Below are 23,840 nucleotides of genomic sequence, written 5' to 3' on the forward strand. Positions count from 1 at the left end.
ACCAGGGATGTTACGGAGCTTCGACTCCGGTTCCGTTAAGTCGGAACTTCCGATTATTATTACACCTTCGGTTCCGACTTCGGCTCCGACACTTTTAAATCGAAGGTTTTAATCGGAGGTCGAAGCATAACATAGCGGTGGCCTGTGTCGACTGTTATGAACAGGTTCATAATATGAACTTCATACATGTCGCGCGGGGAATCCACCCGACTCGCACTACGTGCACTGAGTACTCTATCGTCAATTATTTTTTCATTGTTTGTGTTTTATTTTATAATTGAAAATTGAAATGAAAAAAATTTGACTAAATAATGTTTTATTTGTCCTCAAATAAAAATTCTCTCTCATGCCACCACTTCTGACCCTGCCTCCGACTCCGATTCCGACTCCGATAAAACAAATTTAAAAACTCCGACTCCGCCTTCGGTTCCGATAAAACTACCTCCGTTACATCCCTGGTTAGTACCCTATTCCGCCTACAAAATAAGCTTCGAGTTTCAAACAATTTTGACTTGGGGAAGTTCAAGGAGATTAAAATATATGACAATTACATACATATATTCAACAGTATTGAAGTTATAGAAAATTCAGAGTTATCAAAGTTCCAGTTGGGGAGGTTCAGTTCATTTGAGAGATAAAACATACTAATATTTTTATGCAGTTATTATTTTAGCCAACCATTGCAAATCTTTTAATAAGCAGTTTAAGGATTTGTATTTAAGGAGATATTAAAAACTTGTAAAACTAGTTATATGAAACGCTTTGACACTTAATAGTGATTAATTTCAAATATTAATGTGAAAATTCATTTTCAGTTTGTTACCTACTATAAACAACCTCAGATTAATAAGGGAAAATTTGTTGCTATTGTTACACCCTCGCCAGGAATCGAACCCGGGACCTTTGGCTTTATGCACCAATCCAACAAATTTTCTCTCATAAATCTGCGGTAGTTTATAGTGGTAAGAAATTGAAAATAAATTTTCACATTAATATTTGTAAAACTAGAATAAAACATAAATGAAGTTTTACAAATTCAATTAAGTGATCGACAATTTGACAATATTGTTTGAATTGTTGATCATTATCAAAAGCACTAACAATATTATCGAGTTGTTGATTAATTAAATTGGTGGCACAGCATTTGTTCTTATGTTGCAAATTTTTGATCAATACGCTTCTCAAACTATTGCAGGATTGAAAACGAAAATCCTAATCAAGAATTCTTTACCAATATGTCCAAAACAGCTTGTTTAAATGAATTATTATTTTGATAATTAATACAGTAATAATTAGTAAATTTACAATCGCAAGCGAGATATACATTGATTCAAAGTTATGGGACATCCTGTATATATAGTTTTTAAAAAATCGAACGATAAAATATTTTGAAAACACACTTTTCATTAAAATATGCATTTTTCAAAACGGTAAAGTGACGATTTTTATCAGAAGTACCTGGTACTTTTATTACCTTGTAGAATTTCCCTCAAGTTTGAGGATAAGAATCGCAAAATTTATTTTACCTTTCAACTTTAATAGAGGAAATTTACAAGCAAAATTTGTTTAGTCTTCCTGGACAATTCTCTGCGAAAATTAAAAATAGTTTTTAAAGTTCAAGGTTGTTGGTATAAAATATCATAATATATATGCTTGTATAAATTCGACAAAAGAATAAAAAAGCTGCTTTTAAAGGTCATTGTCACTGTCTCGATATTATTTTCTACTTCAGTTATCTTCTTGGGGAGTCTCCCACGTTGGTAATTTAAATGTATCATTTTCGCCTTCTCTCAAAAAGTAACGACCTCCAATAAAAAGAAGCACAATATGATAATGTGACAACAGCAATAATCTTTTCTCATTAATTTGAGGTAATTTGTAATGGATAAAAATTGAATTAAATTTTCACATTCATATAAAATATTAACCACTATTAAAAGTTTGTTAAAGTATTTCATATGATGTTATTTTATTTATTTATTTTTATTCACTACACTTAATGAGGAAAAATTGTTGCTGCTGTCACACCCTCGCTGGGAATCAAACCTGGGATCTTTGGCTTTACCCACCAATACTCTGTCGACTAAGCTACGAGAAGTGACAGGAGCGATAATGACAATATTATATTGACGAATCTGTGACCTACTAAGTACGTTTCGTCATTTCTCGTAGCTTAGTGGACAGAGTATTGGTGCGTAAAGCCAAAGATCCCAGGTTCGATTCCCGGCGAGGGTCTGACAGCAGAAACAATTTTTCCTAATTAATTTGTGGTGAATAAAAATGGATTTTCACATTAATATTAAATGATAAGGTTTTAAATGGTATATTATTAAACTACTTGGCAATATTGTGTCGATTATTCGACTTAGTTGGTCATTTTGAATGGTGCCGAAAATGTACGTTTTTCTGTAGGTACTTATAGTTTCTTTTATTGAAATTTTTCTTCGACAATACATGGACGATAGATAGTTTATCGTTAAAATGAGGGTTATTAATTCTCATATACGTAGACATTATATATGTCATACTTTGAAGGTGTACCTTCAAAGCAAATAAATGTCACAGTTTATTTGGTTTTTTTTTATAGATAAAGTACCATACGGTGCTCGTTGTGACTTTGAAGCCGATTGGTGTGGGTGGATGAACGTTGGTGCAAAAGAAATTGCGTGGAAAAGGCATAATGGAACCACCCCTTCAAATAAAACGGGCCCTAACAAAGACCACACATATATGAACAGCACAGGTACAAAATCAACATAATCCATTTCATTGTCGTTGTCAGTTTATCAATGCATTAAAAAAAAATTCTTTCAGGAAAATACATGTACGTGAATATGGGAGTGGATAAGGCTAAATTTGCCACAATAGCGACCCTACAAAGCACTATATTTAACCCTCCACCAAGAGCCCATTTAAATGTTTCATCAAATTATTATAAATCATGTATGGTACGTTCTTACATAATTTATCCTATTTGAAATTGATTTTTTTTATGAATTCTGTAAATGATAAATTAATGAACAAACCAATCAGAGCGAACTTTGTTTACTGTATGTAAAAGTATAGGAGTTTTTCAAAAATTTAGTAATGTCTATAAGTTTTGAGACGTTTTCAAGAAAACTTGTACCTGTATTAGAGTAATAGTAAACCAATGACGGGTTGTATTTAATCTTTAATACTCAGCTAATAATACCTACATAATGTTTTGATCTTTGCTAAAACATAATCATAATTATTTAAATTAAAATTATGGGAAAACCAAGAACTGACTCTGTAGTTGCAGACCGCGGCGGAACCTTTTTAAACTTGTGTTATAGTGAAATGAATCAAACAATAATTCAATAAGAATCCGCAAATCGAAGAAAAGAACCAAGAAAGAAACCCAAAGATTTACCTACAACATTAGGCATGCTAAAAATTCTTGATAAATTAGACCAAATCCTCGGACTCAATACGTTATGACAAACAGACTGAAGGTCTGTAATTACACTATCAGTTATCTCATTAATAATATATCAAATAAAAAGGCCGGCAAAAGTCCAATGTAAATCGGCTGATTACAAAGAATATTGAAAATCGTCACCGAAGATGTTTGGGTTTATGTAAAACGTTGAATAACCAAAACTGGAAGTAATTCGTCCCTATGAGGTCTAGAAAATTGCAATGGTAAACGAAGAATTCAATACTGTTACGTCTTTAAATACCTTCTCGCACTATTACTACTTTTATTTAACTATTTGCTGTCTAATTAACATTTCTATTATAAATTATTTTTCAATTCACCGCTATATGAACACTTTGTCACTTCTTCGCTTTGTATAACCACGTAACTCGAACTCGTACTCCTACTAACTCGAGCTCGCATCAACTTTTTATAGAGGCTGGCCATGTTCTATAATGATCCAGTATATGCCGTCTAGAAACCTGGTCTTCTTTGTCACGATGTATGTTGGGTTGCCAATACGCATGTGACGACATCAGTAACTTACGAAATCCACACGTTGAAATAGTTGAACTGAGAAAAAATAATTCCATTATATTCCATCTGAATTGTGGTCATGCGCGTAATTTTAAGTAAAGGCTTAGGAGGTGCAGAATTAAAGATATGATAGGTTCGAAAAGGCAAACTTGAATCCATAAGAATATAGGAAGAAATATTGAGTGAAATATTTGTAAATTTTTGTTTATTAATAAAGTTCCACTTGTTTGAAAATACCCCATTATTGGTTTACTAAATCTCTGTNTAATTTAATAATTTTTATCATAGATTCGTTTCTATCTTCACCAATATGGAAGTCACAAAAGTGGAATAGATTTGAGCGTCGTCGAGATAAAGCCTAAAGAGAATGTATCTACGCAACTGTTTTGGAGTTACAACAATTATGGGGACATTTGGGTTCGGAAATTATTCGTTTTACCAAATATAACTCACAGGTACATAAATATGTTATATTAATAATGTGAATCAAACAATAATTATGAATTAATATTTATTTCTTTTTAAACTTTTAAATAAATTCAATATTTTAAGTTTTGCTGATTATTAGATTAGGATTTATAAATTATCTTTGTTCTTTAAAAAACTCGGTTTACATTGAATGGGAAAATTCAACTGGTAAATGTTCTTATGTCTTTTCTTCGAATGATCTTTTTGTTTGTCCAATGTAAATTTTGAAGTCGTAAAATTTGAATTTTTATCTGAAATGCCTTGTTATTATTCCTTGTTTTGCTTGATATGCAAGTGAACGTTTAAGCACATTCATTAATTATACAAAACTAAAGAATTAATTATTACTATCATAACACTATTATTATATTTTTCGTAATTAAAAATTCTTTTACGAAATTATTACATGATAATTTTGTTTAAGTTGAACTCTATGAAAATGAAACTATGTTAGTTCGAAATAATATAAAAAAATAGTCTTAAAATCTAAGTCTTCTTGTTTAAAATGTTCTTTTTAAAAAGGATGGAATGAAAAAAAAAATACGATTTCTTGTTACATAAGATTTGAAGATATTAAAATTAATTTTATACATATTATGGATTATCTCCTTCAGTCTGAAGAGGTAGAAAATAAAAATATTTTTTGAGCTTTAATGTCGCTAAAAAATCTGCATTTTTCAAACCTTACAGAAACATTCTGTAAAAATATAATATCATATTACATATTTCCATTAAATCGCTATTTCTTGCACTATTCAAGATTTTTTCTTAGCGAATAAACAAAAAGCATTAATCACATTTCATTTCCAAGTGATCGAACATTTTCTTCCTTCATGTTTCTAAGAGACATGATTGAAGGTGGGTGTTGATAGATATTTGGTACGCTACTTCAAATAGACGTATTGTAAGGAATTTTCTGGAATAATTTTATTTATTTCCATGTCTATTATGTTCAAGTTATTTATTTTATACCATAATACTTCATACGTCCTTGTTTATTTTCAAAATGGCTTTTTTGTTTTCCACTGTATTAACATACAAAATCCTACACTTATTTTTATCTTACCTATATAAACTTATATTCTCCCCCCCCCCGGACTACCTTTCTTTGTCACACCTCTTTCACTGTCCTTCCAAAGTTCTACTATCTTCATATTCTCCTAGCACATGCTTCAGACATTATACAAGGTGCCCAGAAAGAGTAGAGGGTATTTGTATCTGCGCTGACCTTGTAACGATGCGGTTCGGGGAGGGGGGTGCGGTACGGGTAGGTTGTTTCACTACTTTTTGGAGATTTAATCATCATGAAAGTGTAACCGGTAGACCACAGTGCTTTTTGCGTACGAGCCTATTATCCAATTATCCGATGATCACAGCTCAACGATTATATCGGGCAAAATTCAATGTACGAAATGCACCGAAGGAAGAAACCATTAGAAAATGAATTCAAATGTTCGAGAATGGCGGTTCGACTGCAAAAATTTACAATCCAGGCCGTCCGTGCTCTTTTCGAATCCAACAAACGATTGAAGAAATGAGAGAAATCCATCTCAGTCAGTTCGCGAACGCAGTCAAGAACTTGACATTAAAAAAATTGTCGTTACAGAAGATTCTGAAGCAAGGTTTACATCTTATAGGCCACAAAATTCAGTTAGTTCAGAAACTGAACGTTACCGATTATCCTCTCCGTATGAATCTTGCAAATGAAATGCTTCAACGTTTGAAAACATTCTGTTTAGTGGCAAACCGAAGTTTCATTTAAATGGTCACGTAAACAAATAGAACTGTCGGTACTGGGCCAAAGAGAATCTAAGACATAAATACGAACAACCACTACATAGTTCAAAAGTTATTGCGTGGGCTGCCATGTCTGGTGAGTGCCTTCTTTATTTGAAGACCGGTGAGGGCGAACACTTACTGCAAAGAGTGACCGGTATTGTGACATAGAAGAAGAAGAAGAAACTTTTTGGAATTTTGGTGGTTTAAATGTGGAATGATAATTTCAACAAGTTAAGGTCACTTATCACACCTTAAATCAATCGTTTGCTGTTGTCAATCAACTTTTCTCGAAAAAAGGATCTCTCGTCGAAGCACTGTCAACTGGCTTCTGAGAAGCCCCGATCTTACACCTCCTGATTATTGTTTATGGGGACACCTTAAACAATGCAAACAAATCACGACCTCCACTGCAATTGAAGCACAATATCCATACCGAAATGACCGCCGTTTCCAGAACGAAGTGTAGACGCGTGACGGCTAATTTCCGTTTTCGGTTGAAGGAGTGCGCAGCGCGAGGGTTAACATTTGGACAACACCATCTTTGATATTTAATTTTCCAAAACTTTGTCTAAAAATTAACAAAAATGTTTTTTCTGACTTGTAGGTTTTTATTGAATTTACAAACACCCCCTACCCTTTCTGCACACCCCGTTCCTCTCTGCCACATATCCTACCATGTCTCTCCTCTTCCTTCTTGCTATATTTACACCCCCTACACCCATTTTCTGTCCTAAATTTGCTAGTACGTTTATGTCCCTTCCTTCTTCTAAATACATTGGCACCAAATCTTCTTGCCAGCCTCACCACATATTTTAACTCCTCTATGTTTCTTAGATTCTCTTCAATTATCATTTCGTTGCATTTGTTCCTCATCAGTCTCCTGTATTGTTCTTTTCCCTAAATCACTTCCTCACCTGCTTCTTTTTTTTTTAATCTCTATTTAACTATTTGCTGTCTAATTAACATTTCTATTATAAATTATTTTTCAATTCACCGCTATATGAACACTTTGTCACTTCTTCGCTTTGTATAACCACGTAACTCGAACTCGTACTCCTACTAACTCGAGCTCGCATCAACTTTTTATAGAGGCTGGCCATGTTCTATAATGATCCAGTATATGCCGTCTAGAAACCTGGTCTTCTTTGTCACGATGTATGTTGGGTTGCCAATACGCATGTGACGACATCAGTAACTTACGAAATCCACACGTTGAAATAGTTGAACTGAGAAAAAATAATTCCATTATATTCCATCTGAATTGTGGTCATGCGCGTAATTTTAAGTAAAGGCTTAGGAGGTGCAGAATTAAAGATATGATAGGTTCGAAAATGATCAGAAGTACCTGGTACTTTTATTACCTTGTAGAATTTCNCTATTACTTGGCATATATCCTCTCTTCATTCACTTCCAATATCGCTTTAAAGTGTTTGCTCCATTTCATCTCTTTTTCCAGCATCCCTTCGTTTCTTTCTCCGCCTTTAAATCATTTATTATTTTATCTTAATATCCCTCTTTGTTTATTTTAATCTGCTCTCTATACTTAAACCTTTTTGTTTTATACTCTTCTTCTCTTCATTCACCCCTTCTCCATATATAATGCATCTTTATATTCCTTTCTTTTCCTTCAACAACCTTCGTTTCATCATTCTTCCTCCCTACCATTCACCATTATTCTCTTAACATCTTGTCATCATTTTAATCATATCTTCCCGATCCTCAATCCTTTCAACCCTTTCTTCCACTCTCTTCTTAAACTCTCCTATTGTTCACTTTCCCCAGTAAAATACTTTTTACAATGGTAGGTGGTCCTAGCCTGTCATTTCCTTAACTTGATAATTCAACATAAAACATAACAGAATTATCACAATAAAAGGAGACAAGACGTTAGATAATTACGTATTAATAGAAATTGAAGAAGCCATTTCAGACAAAAAATTAACTTATGATCAACTATATTTTGGAAACAACTCCCTTCTAAACTCTAATTTATTGAGTTTCTTTAAATATTTACGAATAGTTACAATTCATTTTTTAATAACGGAAAGATTTTATCCTTTTTAGATACTTTCTAAAATTCGAGGCTAAAAGGGGAATAAGATATTTGGGCGATATTGCTATAGATGATTTCACCATGAGTCCAGAATGTTTTGGTTTAAATATTCCCACCGAAGAATTGCAGGGTTACAATTATTGGAATGCCGAAATGGAATATCCGTCCGTCAAACCGCATCCCGATTTTGAAAATGAAACTTGTACGTTTCGCGCAAATAAAATCTCATTTGATGAAAAATATTAAGAGAAAACATTGTTGCAGATTACGAAATAACCACCTGTGGAGTCAGAGGAAGACACGGACCAACTTCAAGAAATTGTATAACGGCTTACAATAACACCAATACCTCTGTGACTGTTTTAAATGACAATACTTTTAAAGGGGTTCAAAAATGGGTTGCCCCATCTGAGGGATACTACACGTAAGTACAAAAAAGGAGTGTAAAAGGATAATAATTTCGTAGTTTTCATTTATCTCTCTTGTTTTAATTTAAACAGGGTCTCAGTTACTGGTAAAAAATAATTCTTCATAACATGTAAAAAATGTAATCTCACTCACCTACCACATGCACCATATTGTAGTTTACAATGAGGTATAGAAGTGCTTTAGGTAACATTTTAAATTAGTCCTCATTTTTCTGTTAAAACATCAGCGAAAGATGAAAATTATTTCTATAATAGTAAGAGAAGGGATGGGAAATTTTTGGCATCGGAAATGTCCAATTTCTCTTAAAAAAGTGTGGAAAAATCATAAGAGTAAATAAATTTTAAGAGTATTTTCGATTTCAAATTATCCCACTATCTCCATTGCTGGGGTTACAAATGAGTATTTTATTGATTAGGGAATAATAGAGGAATGGAGAATAAACTGGAGCAGTGGAAGCGGTTAAGGAGAAACCGGCATCTTGTGCCTACCTTCTATTGGTTACTTATACTGAACAAGTTTAGAAAAATTCACTTTTACATAACTATTTCGTTTCTATCAATTTTTTACGAAGATATATTACAAGAACTATATACAATACAGTAAAAGCTCTTTATTCGCGCGGTATACGTTCCATAAATATGCCGCGAATACAGAAACCGTGGATATGGAATGGTAATTAGTATGGAATCATAGGGGATAGGTTCTAAGGTTCCGAAATGAAACCAATATGTATCAAAATAAAATCATTGTATTGATAAATTCGCAATTAAAATTAATCGTTATAGTCAGCTTTAGGCAACAGTTTAAAAAATTTAGTGATTTTTTCTTGTTTTGAATTTTCAAATTAGTCTACTCGGTTACATCTTTAGTAAAAGCTACCTCGGCACGTACCAGCAGTACATAGTCAAAAGATGCCGATACATTAAGGAGATTCAGTAGTACACGCGCCGTAGAATAAAAACATGCTTATCGGTTCTAGATATCATGAGTTTAATGTTTGGAACAGAGGTTTGAAATTTTGTAGTAAGATGGATAAAGGTTTGTTCTAAAGCCTGTCGAAGGCCATTTTGTAATTTCTTAATTTCTATTGAAAATACGTGTCCTACAAGAAGCATCAATTTTTAACACTTGTAAAAGCTATTAATGACCATATTATTGAAAACTAAAAACGTGCCGAGTTAGTGTGAACCTTTGTCTGTTACCACACAAAAAATCAGATATTTATCTCGGAACGTTAAATCACAATGTTTAGAATAGAATAGAATAGAAATATTTTCGGAAAAATTCACAGTGAGCACGAGCGGTCTGTTGCAGTCAATCCACTTAACAAATCACACCGAATTCTTTTCTGTTTAGCGATTGCATCCGCGAATAATGACATTTTTAGCCGCGAATACAGGAACTGGGTTGCAATTTTTTCAGCTGCGAATAATGAAAACGCGAATAAGGAAACCGTGAATAAGGAACTTTTACTGTTATAAATTGCAGAAATACAATATGATTGAATCAGAGGTTGATTTTACAGGGTTGTCCTGCATTTGGAAATTTTATATTTAGTCAATCTCTGCACCAGTCATATGGGTTTGATCAGAATAAACCTAATTTCGAAACGGAACATATCAACAGGTTTTTTAATTCACTAAAAATATCTGCAACTTTTAATGACTTCTTGTTGTACCAGTTAGTGGTTTATTAATAGCAGACTAGAGAACCTTGTATGATATTTGTATGATTTCGTGATATGTAAGAAAAATTAGTACTTATACTTTGAAGGGTATTTGTAATACAAATTAATGATGTTCTGAGGACATAAAATTCTTCTTCGTCTGACTAGCGTGGCGAAACAAAAATATATCAACAGTTAACTTCGTAATTATATTTTTTTAAAACATTTGTCTAACAGTCTAGTCAAATGAACGCAGAATGATTTTTATTAAAAATTATTCATTTTAAAGTTACTCTTCATTTATGACAATTTTTGTTTCAGTTTTATATTGGTTGGTGCCAGTGGAGGTAAAGGAAGTGGTGGTATGGGTTCGTCGAGGGCCGCAATGGTACGAACCGTAATGGAACTGTACAAAGGTCAAGAGATATATTTCCTTGTTGGCCAAGAAGGATCAAATGCGTGCTATAAGGTTTGAACAGCTTCACTTGTTTTCGAATGCATGTAAATGAAGATTTTTTTATCATTTATTACAGAGCTTGGGACATATGGGGAACTCATCGTGCAGCAAATCGTACAACTTGGATGGCCGATCAAAAAATTTAACAACTGCCATACGAATGATCCAGAAAATGGAGATTCTCGATGGTGGTGGAGGTGGTGGGGGAGGGACATTCATGTATTATGTAAATAATGTTTTTATATTGTATAAATAATCTTCTTTATTGTGTCAGAATAAAAAATAAAACACTTTTTGCAGCTAAACAAAAATAATCGACCAGTAGCACTTGCAGTGGCAGGTGGTGGGGGTGGTTTAGGACTAGGTGCATTCGACGATAAAGGTTGGCAACATGGACAAGCAATTAACATGTCGAGACTTCCAGTTACAGGACAAATGTATGGACCAGGGTAAGAAGATTTAACTGCAACGCCGAATAAATTAAATAGGCAAATATTTGAATTGGATTTTCCAACAGGTCCGCGGGAGCTGGAGGGGGTTGGGACATGTTCTATGGGGAAGTAGCTTATGATCACCAGAGACGGATGGGACAAGCTTTTCTTCGAGGAGGAGTGGGGGGAGAGGCTTGCTATAATTCTTCCGACGGAAGTGGCGATGGAGGTTTTGGAGGTGGGGGAGGAGGTTGTACAGCCGGTGGTGGAGGTGGAGGATATGCAGGTCAGCATTACATAAAATTGTTATGTACTATTCGTAAAGTTCTGTTCAACTTTTAATTACATATGACTTCCTTAATGATAACATAAAAAATGGAGAAGTGATTTTACATATAAAGTTACCTATGAAGATTAGAAAAAAAAAGAAAATAGCTCAAAACCCCAACGGTAAAACATGACCTTGTAGTTGTCCGAAGCACTTTTCGGCAACAAGGTTACCTTCCTCAGGGACTGAAATGAACAGTTCACTTCAGTCCCTGAAGGTAACTTTGTTACCGAAATGTACTTCGGACAACTACAGTGTCGTGTTTTGCCGTTGAGGTTTTGAGCTATTTTGTTTGTTCTATAAAGTTACCAACTTAAAACTTCTAGAAATGATGAATGCTTATAAATTGTGGTTTTGTATAAGACATGGATCAGTGAGCTTATACTAGAGATGACATTTCCGAAGGAATTTATGAGTTTACATCAAAATTGCTTTAGCACGTGAAAATTTGGATATCTTAACCTCTCAATGCAAAAATGCAACTTTTTAGCATTCTGGGAGCATAAGACGTGAAGTAAACCGACAAACCAAGAAAGTTATTCATTTTCGTCATATCACTTCTCGCAAAATTCGAATCTGTCCTAGGAACTGCCCCCCAATTTGACTTGTTTGGTGTTGAGACTATATCTTAATCTTGAAATTTTAACATACTAGGTCAATATTTTAGTTCGCCATTAAAAGTCTATGTATTTTTCGATTGCAAATCTTAATCTGACTTAGAAATACCTTGAAAATTTCGAAATATTCTTATCTCAAAAACAAACAAGTGAAATTAGCACCTTTTGGATTTTCTTCGAACCTTGATGTTTCTGGAGCAATTTTGCGTCGAGAGTAGATGTAATTTAGCGATATGAGATATGTCGAAAATTACTATCAACTTTTCCTAAAGAATACAAATTTTCTGAAGATCAAATAATATCATCTGAACTCATGGAAACTGTGTACGGAAATCCAAAACAAATCACGTGACTGTATAGCAAAGCAGAAATTGCTGTCATGTGTGTGATGCCAACAATTAGTACACGAAATTATAGTTGCTTAAATACTTGTTTGTGTCTTATTCTATAATCTTTTAACAAAGAAATTGTTAATTATAAATTTATTGGTGGTGGTCGAAATTCAATCAATTGTGTGTAGGCGAGCAATTGACGAATTGTCCGCATTATTTTTTATTCTTTAATTAAAAAGTGTTTCAAGAATTAATTATTTACATGAATGAACTTTTCAGGGGGAAACGCTCGTGAGAAACACGGAGAGGGTGGTTTTTCTTTCATTAATTCTAATCGAACGATACTGAGTTTTTCCGAAGCCCGTTCTGGTTATCATGCAGGACCAGGTTCTGTATTGATTGTGCCTGCAATCCCAGGATGTGAATGCGACTATCGATGTTTAGCATTGGACTATAGTAGGTCAAAAGTTACATGCATATGTCCCACAAATTGGAAGTTGGACTCAAATGGAAAAAGTTGTTTACGTAAGTAAATGGTAGATACTAAATGGAACTGGATCTTTCAAATAAAACTTGTGACCACGAAAAATAAATGCGTGTTTTAATATTTATTTCAATTTTCAGTAATGGATGATGCCCCAACTCAGTACCCCACATGGTTTGTTTCCATTTTAATAGTGTGTGTCATATGTTTGGCACTGGCCTTTGGAGTAGTCTTCTTCTTTTTATGTTAGTTTACCTTTGCATCTGCTGATGTAATTAGAATAGCAAATTAAATTGTTATTTATTCTTTCACTGCAGATAACCGTTACCAACAAAGAGCTGCAGGGATTCTTAGACAAAAAATTTTATCAGGTCCGGATCTCCAATTAAACAGATTGAGAGTTGCTTCGGATAATATGATGACAGAATATAACCCGAATTATTCATTCGATGGGGCAGTTTACACCCTCAAGGACCTCAAGGATATACCAAGAAATCACCTCCGGCTCGTAAAGTAAATATTTTTATTCAAACCACACTAGAAATATCAAACAGATTAATTTCCAAATGTGTTGATCGCCGGGTATATCACTTATAATCTATTATTTTAGAGCTTTAGGCCAAGGAGCTTTCGGAGAAGTTTACCAAGGCTTTTACCGTCAGAGGATTGGAGACACCGTGGAGATGCCGGTTGCAGTAAAGACGCTACCGGAAATGTCGACTCATCAAGCCGAAATGGACTTTCTAATGGAGGCACTGATCATGTCGAAATTCAACCATCCTAATATTGTACACTTTATTGGTGTCTGTTTTGACAAACATCCTCGTTACATCGTTTTAGAATTATTAGCAGGCGGCGATTTGAAAAACTTCCTACGAGAATCTAGACCGAAACCGGTAAGATTCTTACAATACTTCTATAACTATTTCCTAGAAAAAGTTTTACAATTAAATATTTCAATGTTTTTTTAAAGTAAGAGCTTTGAATTTTTGAATACATGCGCACAGTACCGAATTAATTGTCCATATTTGGTAAAATGGATTACTCTAACGTTCATAACTTATTTTTAGAATCGAGGAAGTCCGCTAACAGTAAAAGATTTAGTACTGATCGCGATAGATGTCGCCAAGGGATGCAAATATTTGGAAGACCATCGGTTCATTCATAGGGACATAGCTGCCCGAAATTGTCTGCTAACCACAAAAGGTCCCGGAAGGGTCGTAAAGATTGCAGATTTTGGAATGTCTAGAGATATTTATAGGTAATTCATTTCTATTTTCTCCCTGAAGCTTTTCGATGAAATGACATTCAGAATTGGCTCAGGTAACTTAGCCTAACCTGAGCGAGTTGTAAATTTCCGGATTCTACCCGTATCTTATTGATGCAATCTCCATGACAAATCAAGGTGACGTCAAAAGTGTTCAGTTTTGACATCAGCATGATTCGTCATGATTTATCGTGGGGATTACATCAATAAGACGGTTTCTTCAGACGACAGCCGTGATAGAAACTTTGTCAAGCTCATATCTATATCAGGGGTGACCTATAGTAATAGAATTATGTGAAAAGCACATGAAATGACATTTATTTACGTTTAACTGTAGCCAGTATTGGTGGCATCTATCTAAAACGACGCTGAGTTTCGTCTGTACCATAAGACTGTCAGCATCAGAGACAATTTCCATAAGTATTTTCAGATTATGTGCATATAAAAGAACCTCAGCATTATTAAGATCATTAAGAACTACATTAATAATGTAAATGCTAAATAAAAGTGGACTCAGATGTGAACCTTGAGGAACTCCAGACGTAACGTAAATATGATCAGATAAGAAAATTACTGTATCATATTTTCTAAGCTCTACCAGATAAATATGACAATATACAATCAAACAGAGAACCTATTGTAGCGAGCACGAGTGTGTTTCTGTGCAATCGGGCACACGTGTGCGTGAACGGCTTATCGATTCACCGATTAGCCGCGGGCGCCTTTCTTCATGTGCGCCGTATTTGTAAATGTGTGTGTCGTATCTGCGGTCTGGGAAAGCAGTTAAACAGTTCAAAGAATAATAAACTATCCGGATGTTTCCAGAAGGTTCCAGAAAGTAAACAAAAGAGTATTTAAAGGAAAAAACGATCGCCGAGAGAAGAAAAAATAAATTGACCGTTGTAGAAGTGAATCCAGAAATAAATTGACAGTGATAGGAGTAAAATAAATAGCGCAGTGAATAGTAATATATCAACAGCAGTGTAAATAAATAATTTTTGTCGTTATCAGTATTAGAAGTTAATTTTGTTAAACCCACGAACATTACACTATTATGCCTATTTATTACATTAGATATAGTAACCACAAGGTTACACATCAATGTAAATAACGTGCACTTGTCTATGTGCCGCCATATTGCTGTTGACATGATGGACCTACAGTTAATATATTGTCAAGCGTGAGCATACAGAGAAGTAGTGACAAGGAAGACAAATGGCGCTAATTATACAGGGTGTTCTCAAGCAGGCAGGTTTCTTTAAACCATTCCATTAAAAAAAGAAGATAGTTATGCCAGTTCGAAACATTTATTTTGGAAGTGGTAGATTTTAATGAATTTGAAAAACTCATGTTTGCGTTAATAGTGGAATTTGGTATTTTACTTCTATCACTGTCAATTTATTTCTGGATTCACTTCTACAACGGTCAATTAATTTTTTCCTCTCTCGGCGATCGCCTCTTCCTTTAAATACTCTTTTGTTTCCTTTCTGGAACCCTCTAGAAACATCCGGATCGTTTAGTTTTTCTTTGAACTGTTTAACTGTTTTCCCAGACCGCAGGTACGACACACACATTTACAAATACGGCGCACATGAAGAAAGGCGCCCGCGGCTAGTCGGCGAATTGATAAGCCGTTCACGCACACGTGTGCCCGATCGCACACAAACACGCTCGTGCTCGCTACAATATCTTCAACTGTAAAGCAGTTATTAAGGAAACCCGCTTGCTTGAGACACCTTGTATATAAATAGGTATGTTGTTTGAGAAGTCAGATTTACTGCCTTCGTTTGAAGATAGGAATGATAAAGCTAGACTTCCATCTATCAGAAAATGATCGCGAAGGCAAAAATATGGTAATAAGTTGGTGAATTGGATCAGCTAGAGAGGATATTGATATATGAATATAGAATAAAAAGTAGCGGTGACAATGTACATTGTTGTTTAAATCCTTTCCTATGTTTACTTCTCTAATTTGCTTCTCAAATTTTTACTATTAAATAAATTATTTTTATTGTAAATATTTAGATCGGATTACTATAGAAAAGGTGGCAAAGCAATGCTACCTATTAAGTGGATGCCCCCTGAGGCGTTTTTGGATGGTATTTTCACAAGTAAAACGGACGTTTGGTCTTATGGTGTACTGTTATGGGAAATCATGTCTATGGGTTACATGCCTTACACTGGCTGTCCCAATAGAGAAGTAATGCAACTCGTTACGAGTGGTGGGAGATTGGAACCGCCTGCTAATTGTCCAGGTAAATAATCTTGGATATTGCTCAAGAAACTTTAAATTATTTTCTAACTTTGCTTTAACAAAACTCATGTATTCCTTTATGTGGTTATTATTATTCATAAATATGACATTTTTTAATTAAAATCGGATTCCATCGAACTTAAACTTTTGTTCCAAAAATGAAGACGTTAAAAAATAAGGTTTCATTCAAATACAAATTTAACATTTTCTGAGGTGTAAGCATTGGAAATCCATAATTACCAAAAATTGTGATTAGTTTCCCGGGCGTGTCGTTTGTGTATGATTTATGACCGCGGCTGTCGGCGATACTATATCGATCGCTGCTTGCGGTAATTCGTTCGTAACATCAAGTATTCAAGGTCATTATGAAAAAAATATGAAATTGAATTTTTTAATGATTATATTTGTAGATTTTAGCGATTTTATTTTTTAATACCAAACAATTGTTTTTTAATTTTACATTTATATAAATTAACTAGAAATTTACGGCTTGATTAGAGGACAGTGATAATTTAGTTTTTATAAGTTGAAAGTAATTATGAACTTATGAAGTATTGATCCAGTTTCAAAGAAAGGATTACGTGTATAAATCGTTTTAGGCCCCATATATGGGATTATGACACAATGTTGGCACCCAGCGCCAGAGCAGAGACCCACTTTCGGACTTATATTGGAAAGGTTAGGGTACTGCGCCCAGGACCCTGAAGTTATGAATGCCTCCTTACCAATTTTTGATAGACCTCCCTCGACTGAAAGAGACACCACGTTAATGAGGCCCCAAAATAGTGACGACAATTGCTTACAGGTAACAACTAGTTTAATGGAAAGAAAAAAAACAAATGAAAATTAAAATCTTTGCAATTTTCACAATTTTATGTTGCTGCTTCTTCAGAAGTTTTGATGAAGTTTAAAAAACTTTCATTGTTACCGTTCTTTTGAAAGAAAATTCTATGAAATATTTTTTTGCAGGTGCCTCAAACGGCTGATTATTTAATCCCAAATCATACCATATCTGCTACTCAAAATACGGGGGGTTCAACAACGTCCATGGATAAACTTCTTCCCGAAAATTCCGACAATTGGGAAACGTCTTTTGCTATACCTCATTCCAAATCCACTCAACCACTTTTACAGGAAAGTGAACAAAACCAAGATGAAAGTACAACTCCTTCGGTAAGTTTATTAAATTCTTTTTTTTGAGGTTCAAATCTCCATCTCGGTGAACTGCACACCATACTAAAATTTTGAGGAAATCGGCGAGATGGACCACCACTGATACAATTACCTTTTTTTTTATTATAACCTTACGTTAATAATGGAATTATAGCTGAAATAACACAATTTTATTTCGTTATGAGCGAAAAGGTATAAAAGCGAAATTTTCATATTGATATATTGGTGTAGATACTGGGAACTGAAAAATATTTTCTTGGAAAACAAAACAAATGTGCGCAATATAAATATTAATTTTAAATAGACGGAAAATTAGGTACATCTGGTATACTGGAAGATAGAAGAAATGAATAACTATGCCAAGAAGTCCTTACAAAATCATTGTAAAATTCAGTTGTTTGTTGTCAAGATTTTGACAGTCACATATTGTTCGCTTTTGAATCATTTGGTCTACTTTAGAGGGAGTCGATTGTATTGGCTTTTAGTTTTCTACCTTGTTACTTTTGATTAGTTTTTATTTTATATGACATTACTTCATTATTTATCTACCATATACTAGGAGATGTACACTAGTTTTATCGGGATTTGGCAACTGAGTTACAGTCCAAGATCCCTGCAATTGTTAGCAGGTTACAGTAGCGGTCAATAGTTTAAAATATACTCACTTTCAGGTATGCGAAAATATACATATAAAAGTCAACGCGAATTTTCCACAAAAAACCTATATTGCTTCAGGTCGCAAGTCTACTTTTTTACAATTTACACAAAAACATAGGGGACTAGTGCCCAAGTCCACCACAAGTTAGGAGTCCCTACAAAACTATATTCAAACGTATTTTCTTATTACCACGACAACTTTTAGTGTAGCATCTGAATCTCAAGTTCTCCGTCCCAATCCTATCTTATTATATTCTTATCTCATTCCTTGCTTTATCCTTTATCTTGTTCTGTATTCATCCAAGGTATAAAGATTTAGAAGGCAGTGAAAAAAACAAATTAAAAAGAAAAGCGCTAAAACACATTGGAAAATATCAATGGAACCTACCTTGGTCATATGATACTTTTTTTGGGTGAAAACAGCGCCTAAAGTCTAAAGCCGTTTTTTCCTCGGATATCGATTAAATTTTTAGAAACATACCGTGATGAGCAAAACTGGCCTTGGTCCTACAGTCTTGGTTTTGGTCTTGCGAAAATGGAAGACCAAGACCGTCCAGGGCTGTCCTTATACTAGTAAGACCAAGGACCAACAACAAGAACAAGATCAAGACCAAACGATCTAGACCAAGACTAAAACCAAAACGGAACGAACAAACCGAAGAATAAAAACCAAGACCGAATATACAAGACTAAGACTAAACGAAAAATTGTTACTTCCGGTGGATTTATGAGTTAGAATATTGGATGCAACTTTAATATATTCTTTCCTTGGAACAAAATATTTGTAGTATTTGAAATTTTTAGTTTGCTTTATTTTATCGCTGTTTGAAGAAAGGAATCAACAAAAATGTCCTCGGAGTGAGTGGTCTTTGTTCCTCTGTCTATATTTGGGCACGACCAAGACCAAGACTGAATAACCAAGACCAGGGCCGTAGCGAGGCCGGTTCAAGCGGTGCGGCGCATCGGGGCCCCCGCAGTCGAGGGGCCCCTTAGCAGTTTTCTGTTTTCAAAAAATGACTTCTAAAAAAAACTATGCTGTTAGAGATGAGCTGAGTCAAACTACGAAATGAACATCATAATTTTTTATTTGACTTTTTTCTATATCAATTTTTGTCACAATACTCCATATATTTGATCAGGTACGTAGTTACATGGGATGCATACATCTCGAAATGGCGAATACTTCTACATTCATGGTTTCCTTAAATCCGTTGATATAATTATCATTGCTACCATAAAAAATTACTAATTGCTGACCATAAATCTATATCAGCCGAAACATCACTATAGAATTCATTGCACAAACATCAAGTGCCTGCTCTTATTTCTAAAACGTTTTTTTTTCTCGCTTTGATAGCAGCAAAATCAATTGCCGCGACGTTGGCATCACCGTGAGAGGTTATCTGTCAGTGCTGCACGGGGAATCATCTATTCGTGAAATTAAAACATTTTTTTTAATGACATTTTTCTGATCATCAATTTTAAGAAGGGCCCCTTGCGGAATACCGCACCGGGGCCCCGAGCTCATCACTACGGCCCTGACCAAGACCGATACCAATACCAAGACTCTGGGATGGTCTTGTTCTTGTCTTACTTTGCTCATCGCTAGAAACATTCTTTTAACTACTATAACAGTAGGTACTTCGTATTTTATAAATTTCTTTTATTTCCAAATTTACCTAATCTAACAAGAAACCTCCCAACTTACCAGCGCCCAAACGTTGTTAAATGTTGAATGAAGATGCAAAAGTAAGTTTCACTAGGAGCCGTCCAGCAAGAAATAAGAATGTCGATTGACATTTATTTAGATAAATATTCTTTCCAAAAAGTACGTGTTAGGAATGGACTCAGTTCAAAATGAAATAATTATTAAACGTTAATGTGAAATTAATTTTTTATCACTACAGTTTACCTCAAGTTAATGAAGATAAATTTGTTGCTGTTGTCAGACCCTCGCCGGGAATCGAACCCTGACACCTGGCTTTGCCACCAATACTTACCACAAACATACCACTTACTATAGTATAACTTTACAGAACTGTCTTCCTTATTACAACTGACTGATTATATCAAGAATTATGACAGAATCTGACAATCACACCATTTTATATAGGCAATCTATTCAAAAACTAGGCGGTTGGCTAGTTGAACTTATTGGCGATGAATTTGCGTTGACTTTCTACCATTATCGTTAGAGCACTTCTTTTTTTAATACTGTCTCTTCATAAGAGGTATCAATCAAATGGGTTAAATTTTCGACATAACTCAAATTAAGTAATTTGATTTAAATTGGGTTATGATTGTAGGTATTATACTTCGTTCACTTTCTGTAGCGATGTGACGTTCCGTTTGACCGGCGCAAAGTAGAAAAGAACAGCACTAGGCCAGAAAAGGAAGGAGACAACTCTCGGCCAAACTCTTAACCGGTGAGGAGCGTATAATCCGTACAGTACTGCACGGAAAAATTGACCATTTTATCCACTACAATTGCATTGCTCAAATGTGTTGTTATTGGTACCATTTACTACTAAAAATATCAACGAAATGATTATTTATATTTGAAGACATATTAAAGGCTTTAACGCTTGTTTTCGACTCGCACTACTATTCATGATTGAACAAAACTTTTGGTAGGTACAGTATGAAAAAGTATGTTTAATGAACGAGAGCCGAGAGTATAATGAGCTTTTTTCTCCCTACCTACAATTTTGCCAGCGCGCATCTAAGACATTGGAAGGAGCACATCGCTAGAGAAAGTAAACGAAGTATACCACCCACATAAACTTTTTTTCTTTATTTGAAACAGGTAAACAAATTACTGTCGATGGATTCGAAAGAGAACGAACGCCTGTCACAAAAAATGTCACAAATACCAAACAACATACTTAGTAACCATAACAATAACGTAAAACACGAACAAAGTTCGATATCTGCGGGCGTTTCATTGGATGCATCGGCTTTAGCAAAACAGCAACCGCAGTCGTCAACTGTTCCGTCTCAAAAGACTTCATATGCCAATGTGGACACGATGGAGGCCGTGACGGAAAACGGGGTCATACCGAACGGTTCCACAAATTTTACCGCGCAAAAGAGCTATTTCCGCTCGATGGTACCAAACGAGTCCGTCAACTGTTGAAACAATAAAAAATAAGTCTCCCTCAAAAGCTCATAATACTTATCCTATTTATAATTACTAATGATGCTACAGTAATTTCAAGTTTTAAAATTGAACTCTTTTTGTACATAACATAAATTAGAACAGTTTAAGGTAAGTTAATAGGTTTTTACGTTTGCTACCAAGTCTTTTTGTAAATCGTCGATTTTAACAGAATTTAGTATATCTTTTCGGCGTCACAAAATTTTTTTACTAAATTTCTGATTAACAAGTGTGTAGAATTGCTCAAGAGGAGACACCAACGTTTCAAGTTTTCCTTAAAATATGTCCACTAGTTTTTATTTAAACAGAATTAAATTAAAATAAAATAAAGCAATGATAATGTTTTACAAAAAAATTGACTACGTTTTAATACCAGGTGGACGGGTCATATAAATGGAGAGGCCACTATTAAGGGAATACAAAAGGAGTTTTAATGCACTAAAATTTTATATCTAAAAACCTAACCTAACCTAGTCTGATCAAATCAATTTAAATGCGTGGAAATGTCACATATATCTGACATTTTGCATGTAGTAAGACATAACCTAATCTAACTTAACTTACCCAACCTAAAATACATTATTCCGAAATATATCAAAAAACTGAAAGAAAAATTTTATTCGAAATTTCCTGTTACAATTTCGCGCGCGGAAACAATGAAAATTCAATGGTGCACCTTTTCCACCTGTCATTATTGTCTTGAAATTAAATATTAAATTCAAACATAAGTATTAAAAATACGTTCAACCTGGCAATCATTGTAATTAATTAATGAAAAAATTAATCAAGTTGATTTGACCTATATATTAAGAGATAAAGTCACACCTTGGGCGCCAAAAGAATTATTTATGTATGGTTTTTCAGGGAAAAAGAAATTGTGTGCATAGTTCGTCATTTTGACTACTAAAATCAACGATTTACAAATTTTACAAAATACAGTAAGTAGTTTGTCTGTTTTTTATTGTATAATTTTTAAAAATGTTGCAGTAGTTACCTATTCAATTAAGTAATTAGCCGCAAAGGACAATATAAGGGATAATTGTTATAATTACATGCGCTTTTCACTATTTTCAATACATAAATATACTAATTATGTATATCGAATTATATTTGAAATATAAAAGACATGAATCAAGTAAGCGTGAAAATTGTTTGCTATTTGTACTGATTTTAACTAAAAGAAGTAAGGACTATATTGCTGCTCAAGTTTATTTTCAATATGAATAACAGTACAATTGCATGCGCATTGCGCATTTACGATAAACAACAAAATAAATTATCTTCAATTCTATGCGAGACTGTTTGTACTTGTACAGTATGTACATGTGGAGCGGAAGTAATTAGGTATATAAAATTATCTTATTTTTATCGTATAAGTAGTTATATAGTTAAGAATTAGAAATTGGCACATTTTTCCATTCGCATAACTAAATGGATTTGAAGGAAAATATTTTCAGTTTTACCATTTAAAAACAAAAGACAAACGTGGAATAAAAAAGTTTACGATTTTTTTATTTGTACTTTTTCAATAGCTGCATCTATAGGGTAATTTTCGAAAAATTATAATCAGTACAAAATTTAATTTCCAGAATATAACTATTAGAATTAAATAATTGCTTAATTAAATTGTAAAATCTTTTTGGTAATACCTATAATAAACTGAAAGCATGGAAAAATGCATTGAAATTAAATGAAATTACTTCATAAATAAAACTATGACCTTTATATTTTAAAAAAGGTTATTTAAAAGTGTAAGCTATTTTCCGACATGTTTTTTAAGTTATGTTCCAAAGTTTTTGTTGTACTAAATATTCAGTTTTCTCTCAGATTAATTAATATTTGTAATTGGTACATTAACTTTTTCAAGGTAATATTTATACTATCTCTAACAGAGGATAATATAAAGTGTTACCAATTTAGGACTTTTAGTTGTTTTGAGGGTTATCAGTATCTAGTTAATTGATTTTTCATTCCACGTTAATTTAAAAATAATTAACGGAATGAAATGAGTAACAATAAATAATTAAAGACAATTATTATTATTAACATTTCAAAAAATAGAATCACAGTTCTTTATCTTTTGATTCATTATAAAAAATATTTATCCTGGATTCAAAAGATCATAAGTTAGGACATCTTCAATTATTTTAACTGGCAATATATTAAATATATGAAATCTTATGACATTGTTAGTTACTTAATAGTGGATTAATATGCAATATTAATTTAAAATCATTTTTTCGATTTTTTATTTACCCACTACAAACTACCTCAAATTAATGAGGATAGTGGTATGTAAAATTAGTTTT

General features: G+C 33.7%; 1 protein-coding gene across 1 annotated transcript in view; it reads left to right on the forward strand.

Moving 5' to 3' along the window:
• LOC108742590 (ALK tyrosine kinase receptor) overlaps window positions 1-23,141 on the forward strand; it is a 51,543-nt gene extending 28,402 nt beyond the window's left edge. The window contains exons 4-21 of the mRNA XM_025977033.1: window positions 2,588-2,743; window positions 2,815-2,948; window positions 4,268-4,434; window positions 8,291-8,481; window positions 8,544-8,703; window positions 10,696-10,843; window positions 10,908-11,057; window positions 11,132-11,280; window positions 11,349-11,548; window positions 12,819-13,064; window positions 13,164-13,268; window positions 13,341-13,536; window positions 13,634-13,919; window positions 14,094-14,284; window positions 16,316-16,545; window positions 17,144-17,349; window positions 17,514-17,717; window positions 21,181-23,141. Coding sequence (XP_025832818.1) covers window positions 2,588-2,743; window positions 2,815-2,948; window positions 4,268-4,434; window positions 8,291-8,481; window positions 8,544-8,703; window positions 10,696-10,843; window positions 10,908-11,057; window positions 11,132-11,280; window positions 11,349-11,548; window positions 12,819-13,064; window positions 13,164-13,268; window positions 13,341-13,536; window positions 13,634-13,919; window positions 14,094-14,284; window positions 16,316-16,545; window positions 17,144-17,349; window positions 17,514-17,717; window positions 21,181-21,510 — 3,449 coding nt within the window. The 3' untranslated portion in view covers window positions 21,511-23,141. The remainder of the gene's footprint in view (window positions 1-2,587; window positions 2,744-2,814; window positions 2,949-4,267; window positions 4,435-8,290; window positions 8,482-8,543; window positions 8,704-10,695; window positions 10,844-10,907; window positions 11,058-11,131; window positions 11,281-11,348; window positions 11,549-12,818; window positions 13,065-13,163; window positions 13,269-13,340; window positions 13,537-13,633; window positions 13,920-14,093; window positions 14,285-16,315; window positions 16,546-17,143; window positions 17,350-17,513; window positions 17,718-21,180) is intronic.
• Window positions 23,142-23,840: the final 699 nt, after the last annotated feature.

This window comes from Agrilus planipennis, unplaced genomic scaffold (assembly GCF_000699045.2).
Source record: "Agrilus planipennis isolate EAB-ADULT unplaced genomic scaffold, Apla_2.0 scaffold205, whole genome shotgun sequence".
Taxonomy (NCBI): Eukaryota; Metazoa; Arthropoda; class Insecta; order Coleoptera; family Buprestidae; genus Agrilus; species Agrilus planipennis.